The sequence below is a fragment of the Ornithorhynchus anatinus genome, unplaced genomic scaffold (genome assembly GCF_004115215.2).
Source record: "Ornithorhynchus anatinus isolate Pmale09 unplaced genomic scaffold, mOrnAna1.pri.v4 scaffold_344_arrow_ctg1, whole genome shotgun sequence".
In the NCBI taxonomy this organism is placed as follows: domain Eukaryota; kingdom Metazoa; phylum Chordata; class Mammalia; order Monotremata; family Ornithorhynchidae; genus Ornithorhynchus; species Ornithorhynchus anatinus.
This window is the reverse complement of record NW_024396779.1, coordinates 697,679-711,692: the sequence shown is the minus strand read 5'-3', so window position 1 is coordinate 711,692 and position 14,014 is coordinate 697,679. Positions and strand designations below refer to the sequence as shown.

At 45.3% G+C, this 14,014-nt stretch overlaps 1 protein-coding gene across 1 annotated transcript; it reads left to right on the top strand.

Moving 5' to 3' along the window:
* The first annotated feature begins 6,086 nt into the window (after positions 1-6,086).
* On the top strand, positions 6,087-7,007 carry LOC100079909 (olfactory receptor 14A2-like). The gene has a single exon (XM_029057145.1). The coding sequence runs from the start codon at positions 6,087-6,089 to the stop codon at positions 7,005-7,007; it is 921 nt and encodes a 306-aa protein (XP_028912978.1).
* Positions 7,008-14,014: the final 7,007 nt, after the last annotated feature.

Sequence of the window (14,014 nt, the reverse complement as noted above, 5' to 3'; positions counted from 1 at the left end):
CGCGGTCCTGGAACGCCCTCCCTCCTCACCTCCGCCAAACTGATTCTCTTCCCCTCTTCAAAACCCTACTTAAAACTCACCTCCTCCAAGAGGCCTTCCCAGACTGAGCTCCTCTTCTCCCTCTACTCCCTCTACCACCCCCCCTTCACCTCTCCGCAGCTTAACCCTCTTTTCCCCCCATTTCCCTCTGCTCCTCCCCCTCTCCCTTCCCATCACCTCAGCACTGTACTCGTCCGCTCAACTGTATATATTTTCCTTACCCTATTTTTTTGTTAATGAAATGTACATCGCCTTGATTCTATTTAGTTGCCACTGTTTTTTACAAGATGTTCTTCCCCTTGACTCTATTTATTGCCATTGTTCTTGTCTGTCCGTCTCCCCCGATTAGACTGTAAGCCCGTCAAACGGCAGGGACTGTCTCTATCTGTTGCCGACTTGTTCATTCCAAGCGCTTAGTACAGTGCTCTGCACATAATAAGCGCTCAATAAATACTATTGAATGAATGAATGGTCAGAAACCTCCCCCAATGGTGGTCCAGTGCCAGCAGGCAAGGCTAGGGCTTGATTTGGCCTAGTGGATACAGCCTGGGCTTAGGAGTCAGCAGGACCTGGGTTCTAATCCCAGCTCCATCCCCCAAGGAACCCCTTCCCCCATGGAATCCTGGGCACTCCTAATAAGGGGAAGTTAGAGGCAGCCATTGATCCTTTAGCCTTTGGTGAGCCAAGGTGAGTGGGAACCAAGAGGTCTGGAAATGCTATTCCTCCTCACCAAGGGTTTCCAGGCTCAAAAGGAGAAGCCACAGATGTGAACACTGAAGCCAAGGCCTGATGCTGTGAGTCCGAATGAGAGGTACAGGAGGAAAGCGGGCCAGGGAGGGACGAACCAGGGAGGGACGAACCAGGGAGGGAGTTTCACAGGAGGACAGCAACTAGGGGAAAGGAAAATACGAGTTTCCCATTTCCTTGTAGAAGACAAGGAAAATAAATCCATACTCCTCATCTTCATCCTCCTCATTAATAATTATGGTTTTTATTGAATGCTTCCTATGTGCAAAACACTGTCCTAAGCGCTGGAGTAGATGCAAGATAAACAGTTTGGACACAGCCCCTATCCCACATAGGTCTCACAGTCAAAGTCAAAGAGTGAACAGGTATTGAATACCTATTTTCCAGATGAGGTAACTGAGGCAGAGAGAAGTTAAGTAACTTGCTCAAGATTACACAGCAAACAAGTGGCAGAGTTGGGATTAGAACCCAGGTCCTCTGACTCTCAGGCTTTTGTTCTTTCCACTAAGCCACACTGCTTCCCAGTAGTTGTCTTCTTCCTCTTCTTCTTCCTCCTTTTTTTTCATTTTTTTAGCACTTACTATGTGTCAAGCACTGTTCTAAGTGGCTGGGGGAGATTCAAGGTAATCAAGTCAGACCCAGTCCCTTTCCCACATTTGCCTCACAGTCGAAGTACTCAATACCCATTTTATGGTTGAGGAAACTGAGGCACAAAGAAATTAAGTGACTTGCCCACAGTCACACAGCAGTAAAGTGACAAAGGTATGTTAAGAAATGCACCTTCTAAAGTCTTTGAATATGAGACAGAGTAACTGTCAGATATAATGTTGGTATTTGTTAAGCGCTTACTATGTGCAGAGCACTGTTCTAAGCGCTGGGGTAGACACAGGGGAATCAGGTTGTCCCACGTGGGGCTCACAGTCTTCATCCCCATTTTACAGATGAGGTAACTGAGGCACAGAGAAGTGAAGTGACTTGCCCAAGATCACACAGCAGACAAGTGGCAGAGGCGGGATTTGAACTCATGACCTCTGACTCCAAAGCCCGTGCTCTTTCCACTGAGCCACGCTGCTTCTCTATGATATGAAGAGGGAGGGAGTTCTAGGTCAGAGGCAGGACATGGGCGAGGGGTCGGCAGTGAGGTAAAAGAGTTTGAAGCATAGTGAGTTGGCACTAGAGGAGTGAAGTGTACGGGCTGGGTTGTAGAACGAGAGCAGCAAAGAGAGGAAGAGGGGTCAAGGTGATTGAGTGCTTTAAAACTGCTGATGAGGTGTTTCTTTTTAATGCAGATAAGATCCACTGTCCAGATGGACCAATGAGAGTAGGAGAAATATTGAACACTGAAATGTACATTCCAATGAATGGTGAAGGGAAACTTGAATCAATTGTCCTTTAGACTGTAAGATCATTGTATGTTAGGGGACATATCTACCAACTCTGTTGCATTGTACTCTCCATGTGCTTAGTACAGTGCTCTGCACACAGTAAGTGCTCAATAAATACAATTGATTGATTCACTGATTGAACAACTGGACCAAGAATGTGGTCTGACTTCTGGGGTAAAGTTTCTGATCAAAGTATTCCCTGGGGCCTTGTGGGTAGGAAACGTGTCTATCAACTCTGGGTTTTTTTTTTTTCTTTAATGGCATTTGTTAAGTGCTTACTATGTGCCAGGCACTTCACTAAACACAGGGGTAGATACAAGTTAATCAGCTTGGACACAGTCCCTGTTCCAACTCGGGGCTCATTCTTAATCGCCATTAATCCCCAAGGTCACACAGCAGACAAGTGGTGGAGCCAGGACTAAAGCCCAGGTCCTTCTGATTCCCAGCCCCATGCCCTGTCCACTAGCCCTCACTGCCTTTCAACTTAAACAGTCATAGTTATTGAGCACTTACTGTGTGCAGAGTTTCTCTGTTATATTGTACTCTCCCAAGAGCTTAGTACAGTGCTCTGTACAAAGTAAGCACTCAATAAATACCATTGATTGCTTCCATGAGGTTCAGCTGGAATCTTAACTAAGAGTTAGCTAATGTGAGCAGAGAAGAACACAACTTTTGTCAAAGTAACTACCAGTTAGATTATGGCACCTTGGCACCAGGGAAGTAGTGTGACCTAGGGGAAAAAAAGAGCACAGTTCTAGGAGTTAGAGGCCCTGGGTTTTAATCCCTGCTCCACCACTTACCCTCTGTGTGACTTTAGCAAGTCAGTTCACTTTTCTGTGCTTCAGTTTCCTCATAAACATGATCTGGGCAGCTGAGTGAAGTGTGGACTGGAGTGCAGAGAAACAGGATGTAGGAAGATCAGCAAGGAGGCTGATACAGCAATCAAGGCAGGAGAAGATAAATTCTTGGATTAGTGTGGTAGCAGTTGGGATGGAGAGGAAAGGGCAGATTTTAGCAATGTTGTGAAGTTAGAACCAACAGGATTTGGTGACACTGAATGTGAGGGTTTAATGAGAGAGATGAGTCAAGGATAATACAAAGATTATGGGCTTGGGAGACTGGGAGAATAGTAGTGCTGCCTACAGTGATGGGAAAGATAGGAGAAAACAGGGTTTGGATGGAAAAATGGGGATTTCTGTTTTGGATATGTTAAATTGGAGGCTTCAGTGGGACATCTAAGTAGAGATGTCCTGAAGATAGGAGAAAATACAACACTGCAGAGAAGAAGATGTATGTAGATTATGTAGGTTATGTATTAGGTTATGTAGATTTGGAATCATCAGCACAGAGATGATAGTTGAAGCCATGGTAGTCAATGAGCTCTCCAAAGGAGTAGATATAGATAAAGGATAGAGGATAAATGAGTATGTTTGAAAGCAGTGGGGAAGGAACCACTGGAAAGTGAATTGATAAAGATCAAGGTGAGGGAGGGAAAAGGGAGGGGGCAAGTGATTTTATAGTGTGAAAGTATGAAGTTGGAGGCGCAATTGGAGGGGGAGGATTTTGAGAGGGGGCAGGAGATCTCCCTGAGATACTGCTGGGAAAGATGGGAGAGACAAAGGATGCTTCAACATCCTTTATCGTTCATCATCTGTCATACTCTCCCTTTATTTTTTAATGGTACTTGTTAACAGCTCACAATGTGCCAAGCACTGAACTAACTGCTGGGGTAGATACATTCATTCATTCAATCGTATTTATTGAGCGCTTACTATGCGCAGAGAACTGAACTAAGCGCTTGGCAAAGTACAATACAATAATAAACAGTGACGTTGCCTGCCCACAACGAGCTTACAGTCTAGTCTCATCTGGAGTCTAGTACCACATGGCCACCACACTCCATTTAATACAATCTCCCAAAGGATGAGCTGGCCTCTTTGATTAAAATTTCTAATTCCTCATCTATCATTACATTGTGGGTCAGCGTGCTACCTAAGTAGCAGAATTCTGTGATGGCATCTAGCCCTGTGACCATAAAAAGTCTTTGATTGGGTGTAGGTGTAGGCTGACTCAGCAAAACTGTTTGCGATCATCTGTAAGTTGTCTTTGGTGTGTGATTCTAGGGCACAGCCATCTCCAAACAGCAATGCGTGAAGAACCGTCTCTAGGATTTTAGTTGATGATCCACGTCAATTGAGTCCCAAGAGCTACCCAGAGAAATGAAAGGGTGTTCTACCACCTGCATCCGTGTTTCTTGTAGCATTTTCAAGCGCTTAGTACAGTGCTCTGCACACAGTAAGGTCTCAATAAGTAACGATTGAATTGAATGAATTTTCCAGCAAGTTTGAGTGGCATCAATTCAACAGGACCAGGCCCATTTGCAACCCTGCCTCACTCCACTGGTGGTGGGGAAATGGATAATAATAATAATTATTTTAATTGTGGTATTTGTATGTGCCAGGCACTGTGCTAAGTGCTGGGGTGTGTACAAGTAATTCAGGTTGGACATAGTCCCTGTCCCACGTGGAGCTCACATTTTACCCCCATTTTATCTCCATTTTACAGATGAGATAACTGAGGCACAGAAGAGTGAAGTGACTTGCTCAAGGTCACACAGCATGCAGGTGGTGGAGGCGGGATTAGAACCCATGGCCTTCTGACTTCCAGGCCTGTGCACAGCATCCTTGTCTCTGCCTTAATTTCAGAAGCTGAATGACCTTATGAAGATGTATTAAGAAATTTCAGTGCCCAGATCTACTGATGATGTCAAAGGCTTTCATAAAATCTACTATGACATAACAGCTTAATGAACTTGGGGAAAAAAAACAAACTGTACTTGTTTTGTCTTTTTCTCACTACTGTTCGATCCAGAGAAGGATAGATACTAGATCCAAGTAAGGAGCATTCTAGAGCTGGGGCCCTGGTGTTCTAGGCTCAGTTAGTCAGAATTGCCTGGCAGTCATTTAAAGGGACCTAGGGAACTAGGATTCCTTTAAGGGTTTGCCCTGCTCTGCAGGATGGTTTAAGAGAAAAAAACGTTGCTTCAGTGCAACTGAGTGTAGCTGGGAAGAGGCCAAACAGGTCTTCCAAATCAGTTTTGCATAGAGTTTTAATATGCAGAGCTGCCTAAGTTTAACTTGTACAGGTTGGAGTGAGGGGAGAGTAGCAGGAAAAACACATATTCTGCCTGGAGGCTTTCTCCATTAACCACTTAGGAGAGGAACCGTTGCCCAATATCAGTTCATGAGTCCCCATTGCTAATGAGGTTGGACACAATCCCTGTCCCACATGAAACTCACAGTCCAAGTTAGAACTGCCGTCATTCTCCACTGTTCTCCTTCATCCTCCATTATTTTCCATCATCCTCCATCCTCCTCCCTCATCCATCATCGTCTGTTATCCTCTGTCATCCTCCATTATTCTCCACTGTCTTCTGTCATTCCTCATTATTCACCATCGTCCTCTGTCTTCTCCCATTGTTCTCTATCGTCCTCTGTCATCCTCCATTATTCTCCATCATCCTATCATCCTCCATTATTCTTCATCGTCCTCCATCAACCTTCATAATTCTCCTTCATCCTCCAATATCCATCTATCTTGTCATCCTCCTTTATTCCCCATTACTGTCTTGCATCCTCCATCATTCTCCTTCATCCTCCAATATCCATTGTCCTCTGCCATCCATCACTCCCTATCCTCCATCTTCCACCATCGTCCAACCTTCATTTTCCTCCATCATCCTTCATCATCAGTTTTTCCATCTTTCAGCCACTTCTCTCATGAGAGTTACTACGCAAATGGCAAGTGGCCCCAAATCTTTGAATAGGGTATTCTAAAAACCAATATACTAATTAAGAGATCTTGGGTATCTTTCTTCTTCCTCCCTCAGCAGGTAACATTGGAAGGCTCCAGAAGATGAACAATCACACCTCGGTGACCAGATTCCTGCTCCTGGGTTTCTCAGAGGTCCGGGAGCTGCAGCTGGTCCACACTGCACTGGTCCTCCTGGTCTACCTGGCGGCCCTGACAAGAAATCTCCTCGTTGTCACCATCACCACTCTCGACCGGCACCTCCACACCCCCATGTACTTCTTCCTCAGGAACCTGTCCATCCTCGACCTCTGCCTCATCTCTGTCACCGTTCCCAAGTCCATCCTCAACTCTATGTCCCAAAACAGATCCATCTCCTTCCTGGGCTGTGTCTTCCAGGTCTTGCTAGTGATTCTGTTTGCTGCCTCAGAGATGTTTGTCTTCACGGTGATGCCCTATGACCGCTACGTGGCCATCTGCAGCCCCCTGCGCAACGAGGTCGTCATGGGCCGAGGGGCCTGTGTAAAGATGGTGGTCACCTCATGGTTCAGTGGGGGGCTGCTTGGGGTTGTGTTCTCCACTGGGGTATCCTCCCTGCCTTTCTGTGATTCCCATGAGGTCCAACAGTTTTTCTGTGACATACACTCCTTACTGAAGATCTCTTGTTCTGAGAAACATGTGGCCGAAGACATAAGCATTGCCATGAGGGCCGCCTCCGGTTTCTTCTCCTTTGGATTCGTAGTCCTTTCTTACATTCACATCTTCTTGGCTGTGCTAAGGATGCCATCGTCAGATGGGCGGTCCAAAGCTTTCTCCACCTGCCTGCCCCGCCTGGTCGTTTTCACTCTTTTTATCACTACAGGCTCCTTTGCCTACTTAACACCTCCCTCTGCCTCCCCATCAACGCTGGACCTGCTGGTGTCCGTGTTCTACATGGTGGTGCCCCCAAACCTGAAACCCCTCATCTACAGCCTGAGAAACTGGGACATGAAGGCCACCCTGGGCAGGGTCCTGGGTTCAGCATAAACGGTTCATTCTAATGCCAAGAACTTCTAATATGCAGAGAGGTGTCCCTACCCATTGACTTAACACTAATTGCATAACTTTCCAGCCACTGCTAATTCCCTTCTCCTCTCAATCAGTGAATCAGCAAGTCAATTGTATTCACTGAACAACTATGAAGGGGGAAATCACTCCACTCAGATTGGACATAGTCCCCATCCCACATCAGGCTCACAGTCTCAATCCCCATTTTAGGGATAAGGTAACGGAGGCATGGAGAAGTGAAGTGACTTGCCCAAGGTCACACAGTAGACTAGTGTGTAGGATTCGAACCTGGATTCTTTCTGACTCCCAGGCCCATGCTCTGTATACTAGGCCATGCTGTTTCTCTTAGGTATTAGTAGTAATACTAGTAGTAGTAGCAGTAATAGCAGTAGCAGTAGTAATAACAGTAGTAGTATAGTAATAGTAGTAAGAAAGGGATTTATTGAGTTCCCTGTGAGTGTAAAACACTGTGGTCAGGAAAGTACAACGGAAGGATGAGACAAAGTCTCTGCCTACAAGAAGCGTTGACGGAAGATAGATACCGATAGTGGAATCAGAATAAACAATCTGCGACATATTCATGAATCAAATCAATGATATCAATCTAATTGATGGATTCATTAAACTCTACACTCCTTTGTGTAGACAGAACATTTTGCATTCTCCTGGTTCTCTTTTTGTACAAAGTATTCAATAGGCACTCAGTAGGTGCTCAGTAAATGCCACTGGATAAAATAAAAATTGAATAGACATATATCCACAAGTGCTAAGACGGAGAGGGAAAAAAGATCTAGATTACTAGAATAATCAATATTTGTTGAAATTGAAACCAATGTTCTCTATTTCAGTCTGACATTATTGGTTGCATGTCAGTCAGTCAATCGTATTTATTGAGCACTTACTATGTGTAAAGCACTGTACTAAGCACTTGGGAGAGTACAATATAACAATACAACAGACACATTCCCTGCCCACAAAGAGCTTACAGCCTAGAGCGGGAGACCAACATTTATATAAATAAATAAACTAGAGCTATGTACAGAAATGCTGTGGGGCTGGGATGGGGCGGGGGCGGTGAATAAAGGGAGTAAGTCAGAGTGATGCAGAAGGGAGTTAAAGGAAAAGAAGGCTTAGTCAGGGAAGGCTCTTTGGAGGAGATGTGCCTTCAATAAGGCATTTAAAGTGGGGAGAGTAATTGTCTGATACGAGGAGGGAAGGCATTCCAGGCCAGAGGCAGGACGTGGGCCAGTGGTCAGCAGTGAGAAAGCTGAGTTTGAGGTACAGTGAGAAGGTTGGCATTAGAGAGCGAAGTGTGTGGGCGGGGTTGTAGTATGAGAGCAGCGAGGTAAGGTAGGAAAGAGCAAGGTGATTGAGTGCTTTAAAGCCAATGGAAGGGAGTTCCTGTTTGAGGCAAATGCAGATGGGCAACCTTTGGAGGTTCTTGAGGGGAGGGGAAACGTGGCCTGAATGGTTGTTTTTTTGAAACTGATGTCAGTAGGAAGCTGCTTCCACAGAGAAGCAGAGTGACCTAGTGAATAGAGCAAGGCCCTGGAAATCAGAAGGACCTGAATTCTAAAATCCAGATCCACCACTTGCCTGTTTTGTGACCTTGGTCGAGTGACTTAACTTTCTTTGGGCTTCAATAACTGTTCTCCCTCCTACTTACAGACTGTGAGTGTCATGTGGGACAAGAACTGTATCCGGCCTGATCAATTTGTAAATGCCTCAGTGTTGAAGGCAGTGGGCTCTCATTAAATGCCATTACTACTACTAGACTGTAAGCTCACTGTGACTTTGGTTGTACTGTACTCCCCAAAACACTTAGTAAAATGTATTGTACCCAGTGGGCACTTAATTAATGCAGTTACTCGCTGTGGGCCAGAAATGTGTCTACTGTTATATTGTGCTCTCCCAAGCGCTTAGTACCATGCTTTGCACACCATAAGCGATCAATCAATACAACTGAATGAACGAATGAATAAATACTATGGCAACTGTTACCACTGTTGCTGCAATTTTGACCACTATTTGGCTCCAACATTTATGTCATTGTACACTTGCACAGACAAAATGCACAGTCAAACATCTCAGGTGTGTTTTACATACACAGTTGGGACTACAATGAAAATAGCAGAGAAGACCACACCTCTAAGCTGCTTTGTTAAGTGGTGGTACCTTCCCCAGTGGAAGTATAATCAAAAATTTATCCTAGGCCTGTTTTTGCTTTAAGAGCCTCTCTCCACAGCCCTCAGTCTCTCTCTACAGCCCTCAGTTAATATCTTTTTTTTTATCTCCACGGAAACAAAATCACCAGGGTCCCCAAGGATGTACACTGGCATCCTCAGCTCTGCCCTTCCTAAATGAACCTCCATAAGTCCCTGTCCCCCAGGCTGGGAGGGAACAATAAAGTCTCTTTCCCAGAGGCCCTTGTCTCACTGCCCTGGAACCAGACATTCTAACGGACCAACAGATCTGTCTTCAATCTCACCAGCAGCCCCCTTTTTCTTGTCCCTCAGATCCTCTTGAGCACCAGGCGGTCTGAGTCTGAGGGCTATATGGAGAGTGACCCCTCCCCGCAGTGAGCATCCTTGAACTGTAAGAGGAAAGGAGGCCAACCCAGATCAGCACAGCCCCCAGACGAACCCAACACTGCACGTCTCCTGGTGAGTGCAGAACCTGAATCAATGAATAACCATAGTCACCATCCCCTTGCCCCTCACATCCACATAGAGACCCTGCTCTGCCTCATAATTAAACTCAGAACAGAGAGTGCTGGGTCAAATCAAGGGGACAGTTTGAGTATCCAACAGTCATGCAAGCGTCCACTGTCCCAGGGTGCTGTTGGGTGATTTGTGGGGGGCTGGGAACCCCCTCCAGGCATTTCAGAGAGGCTGTGCCCCTACAACTGCCTCTAACTGTTTCTAGAAGAACCCCACTTCACCTGTTCCAGGATGAATTTCAATCCCCAGATTGGATACCAGGGAGTGTGCTTATCCTGCCCTACCTTCTCCGGTGCTCCATCTTGGATGTCAGGAAGCAGCGTAGCCTAGGGAAAGAGCATGGGCCTGGGAGTCAGAGTACTTAGTTTCTAGAGTCAGAGTACTTGGTTTCTAAACTCATCTCCGCCACTTTTCTGCTCCGAGACTTTTCTGCTGAGTGACCTCGGGCAAGTCACCTAACTTCTCAGTACCTCGGTTTTCTCATCTGCAATATGGGGATTGAATCCTCCTCTGATTGACTTGGACCATGATCCTCGAGTGGGACAGAGACTGTATCTAACCTGATTGTCTTCTATCTACCCCAGTGTTTAGTATTCATTCAATAGTATTTATTGAGCGCTTACTATGTGCAGAGCACTGTACTAAACGCTTGGAATGTACAAATCGGTAACAGATAGAGACAGTCCCTGTCCTTTAACGGGCTTACAGTCTAACTGGGAGAGACAGACAGACAAGAACAATGGCAATAAACAGAATCAAGGGGAAGAACATCTCATTCAACGATAGTAAATAAATAGAATCAAGGTGATGTACATCTCATTAACAAAATAAATAGGGTAATGAAGATATATACAGTTGAGCGGAAGAGTACAGTGCTGAGGGGAGGGGACAGGAGAGGGGGAGGAGCAGACGGAAAGGGGGGAGAAGAGGGTTTAGCTGCGGAGAGGTGAAGGGGGTGGTAGAGGGAGCAGAGGGAAAAGGGGAGGTCAGTCTGGGAAGGCTTCTTGGAGGAGGTGAGCTTTAAGTAGGGTTTTGAAGAGGGGAAGAGAATTAGTTTGGCGGAGATGAGGAGGCAGGGCGTTCCAGGACCATGGCGGAATAGGCGAGAATGGGGATCGATGAGGAGGTGGGCGACAGAGGAGCGGAGCGTGTGGGGTGGGCAGTAGAAAGAGAGAAGGGAGGTGAAGTAGGAGGGGGCAAGGTGATGGAGAGCCTTGAAGCCTAGAGTGAGAAGTTTTTGTTTTGTGGGGAGGTTGATAGGCAACCACGGAGGTTTTTAAGAAGGAGAGTGACATGCCCAGAACGTTTCTGCAGGGCATGTAGGACAGTACCTGGCACATAGTAAACACATAACAAATTTCATTAAAAACTAAATAGTCTGGGTACCTGGATCGGGGCTGGAGTTGGTGTTGGCTGGTGAAACCTTGCTGCCAAGGTCAAAGGTCTATGGGGGGAGGCTCTGCTCAGAAACATGGGAGGTGGTGTGAGAAAGAAGTGGGTGAGGAGCAGAGGTTGTAATGGCATTGCCTTGGAGATCCAAGCTGTCCAGGTAGTGGGGGTGAATAATAAATAATAATTGTGGCATTTGTTAGGCACTTACTTAAGCAGTGTACCAAGCACTGGGGTAGATTCAAAATAATCACGTCCCATAGGTGGCTCACAGTCTGAGTAAGAGGGAGAAAGCAGCATGGCTTAGTGGAAAAAGCAAGGGGTTAGGAGTCAGAGGATTTGGGTTCTAAACCCGGCTCTGCCCTTGCCTGCTTTGTGTCCTGGGGCCAAGCCACTTAACTTCTCTGTGCCTCAGTTACCTCATCTGAAAAATGGGGATTGAAATTGGGAGCCCCACGTGGGACAACCTGATTACTCTGTATCTACCCCAGTGCTTAGAACAGTGCTTGGCACATAGTAAGCACTTAACAAATGCCATCATTATTTTATTATTATTAAAAGTTATTGAATCCCCATTTTGTAGATGAGGGAACTGAGGTACACAGAAGTAAAGCAACTTGCCAAAGTTCACACAACTGACAAGTGGCAGAGATGGGATTTGAAATCGGGTCATCTGAATCTGAAGAGATTCTGCCTCCCCTCTCTATACCCCTAGAGGTTGGGCAAACCCATTTAGACATTCACTTGTTTGAAGCCCGAGGGCTTGGTCCAAGAGAGCTATTGTGGTCACTTCTTGCTCTAGATGTCCACTATTCCAGAAAGGTCACAGATCAGAATGTTAAATTAAAAAAATTTAAAAAGAGGATGTGCAGCTCTTTCAGGTGGAAAGAACAGGGAGCTGGAATTGGAGGGCATCAAGTCTGGACTGTAAGTTCCATGTAACCAGGGAATGTATCTAACAAGTCTGTTATGTTGTACTCTTCCAAACGTTTAGCACAGTTGTCTGCACATAGTAAGCAATACATACCCACGATGATGATGAGTATTATTTCGTCTCTCAGAGAAGCAGCGTGGCTTAGTGGAAAGAGCATGGGCTTTGGAGTCAGAGGTTATGGGTTCTAATCCTGGCCCTGCCATTTGTCAGCAGTATGACTTTGGGTAAGTTACTTAACTTCTCTGTGCTTCAGTTACCTCATCTGTAAAATGGGGATTAAGACTGTGAGCCCCATATGGGACAACCTGCTTACCCTGTATCTCCCCCAGTGCTTAGAACAGTGCTAGGCACATAGTAAGCACTTAACAAATACCATCATTTTTATTATTAATATTACCTTTCACTTTTCTTGGTAGAAATCAATCTATCAATGTTATTCATTGAGCACTTACTACATATAGAAACCAGTCCTAAGTGTGCAGGAGAGTATGATAGAACAGAGTTGGTAATAATAATAATAATTATGGTATTTGTAAGTGTTAAGGTGTTTGCCAAGCACTGTTCTAAGCACTGGGGTAGATACAAGGTAAGCAGGTTTTCCCTCATGGAGCTCATGGACTTAATTCCCACTTTACAGATAAGATCACTGATACACAGAGAAGTTAAGTGGCTTGACCAAGGTCACACAGCAGATAAGTGGCAGAGCCGGGTAGATAAGTTCCCTTCCCACATCAAGTTTACAGTTAAGATGGGGAGAGAGAGATATTAATTTAAATAAATAAATAAAAATAATTTTTGTATATATCTCCTCACTCCCCACTCTTCAAAACTCTTCAATGCATTGCCATTCTTCTCCACAATCAAAAAGAGACACCATCTTCATCTCTCTTCCTCTTACTTATCCACACTCTTCTCCCACTAAAAGCCCCAACTTGCATTCTTTGTGCATAATCAGCTCACTGGACCTCATTTATTAATAATAATAATGATAATAATAGCAGTATTTATTAAGTACTTACTAAGTGCCAAGCACTTTTCTAAATGTCGGGTGAGAAATGAGATAATAGGGTTGGACACAGTCCCTGTCCCACATAGGGTTCACAGTCTTAAACCCGATTTTTCAGATAAAGAAATTGAGGCACAGAAATGCGAAGTTACTTGCCCAAGATCGCACAGCAGACAAGTAGTGGTCCTTCTGACTCCCAGGCCTGTGCCCTATCCATTGGACACCCTGTTTCTTCTTTCCTACTTTTATCCCCAAGTTCACACACTTCTCTCAGAACTCTTTCCACTTCAAAGCTGCTGGACCTCAACTCTTCCATCTTCAAAAGCCCTTTGGAAAAACCACCTCCTCCAGGAAACTTTTATTTTTTTAATGGTACTTGATAAAGACTTACTCTGTCCCAGGAAGTATGCTAAGTCCTGGGATAATACAAGATAATCAGGTTGGGCAGAGTACATGTGCCACATGGAGCTCACAGTCTAAATTGGAAGGACAGCAGAAAAGTGGTGAAGCCAGGATTCGTTCATTCAGTCATTCATTCATCCAATCATATTTACTGAGAGCTTACTGTGTGCAGAGCACTGTACCAAGTTCTTGGGAGAATACACTACAACAATAAGCACACACATTCCCTTTCCACAATGAGCTTAAAGTCTAGAGTGGGGAAGACAGACATCAATACAAATAAATAAATTATAGATATGTACATAAGTGCTGTGGGGCTGAGAGTAGGGAAGAACAAAGGGAGCAAGTCAGGGTGAGGCAGAAGAGAGTGGGTGAAAGGGATAGGGGGTGCTTAGTCTGGGAAGGGCTTTTGGAGGAGATATCCCTTCAATAAGACTTTGAAGGGGAGGGGAGTAATTGTCAGATTTGAGGAGGGGGGCAGTTCCAGGCCAGAGGCAGGATGTGGGTGAGTAATCGGTGGTGAGACAGGAGAGAC

What these genes read in the sequence shown, in the direction of transcription:
- LOC100079909 (XM_029057145.1), top strand. Translation starts at nt 6,087, where the DNA reads ATGAACAATCACACCTCGGTGACCAGATTCCTGCTCCTGGGTTTCTCA.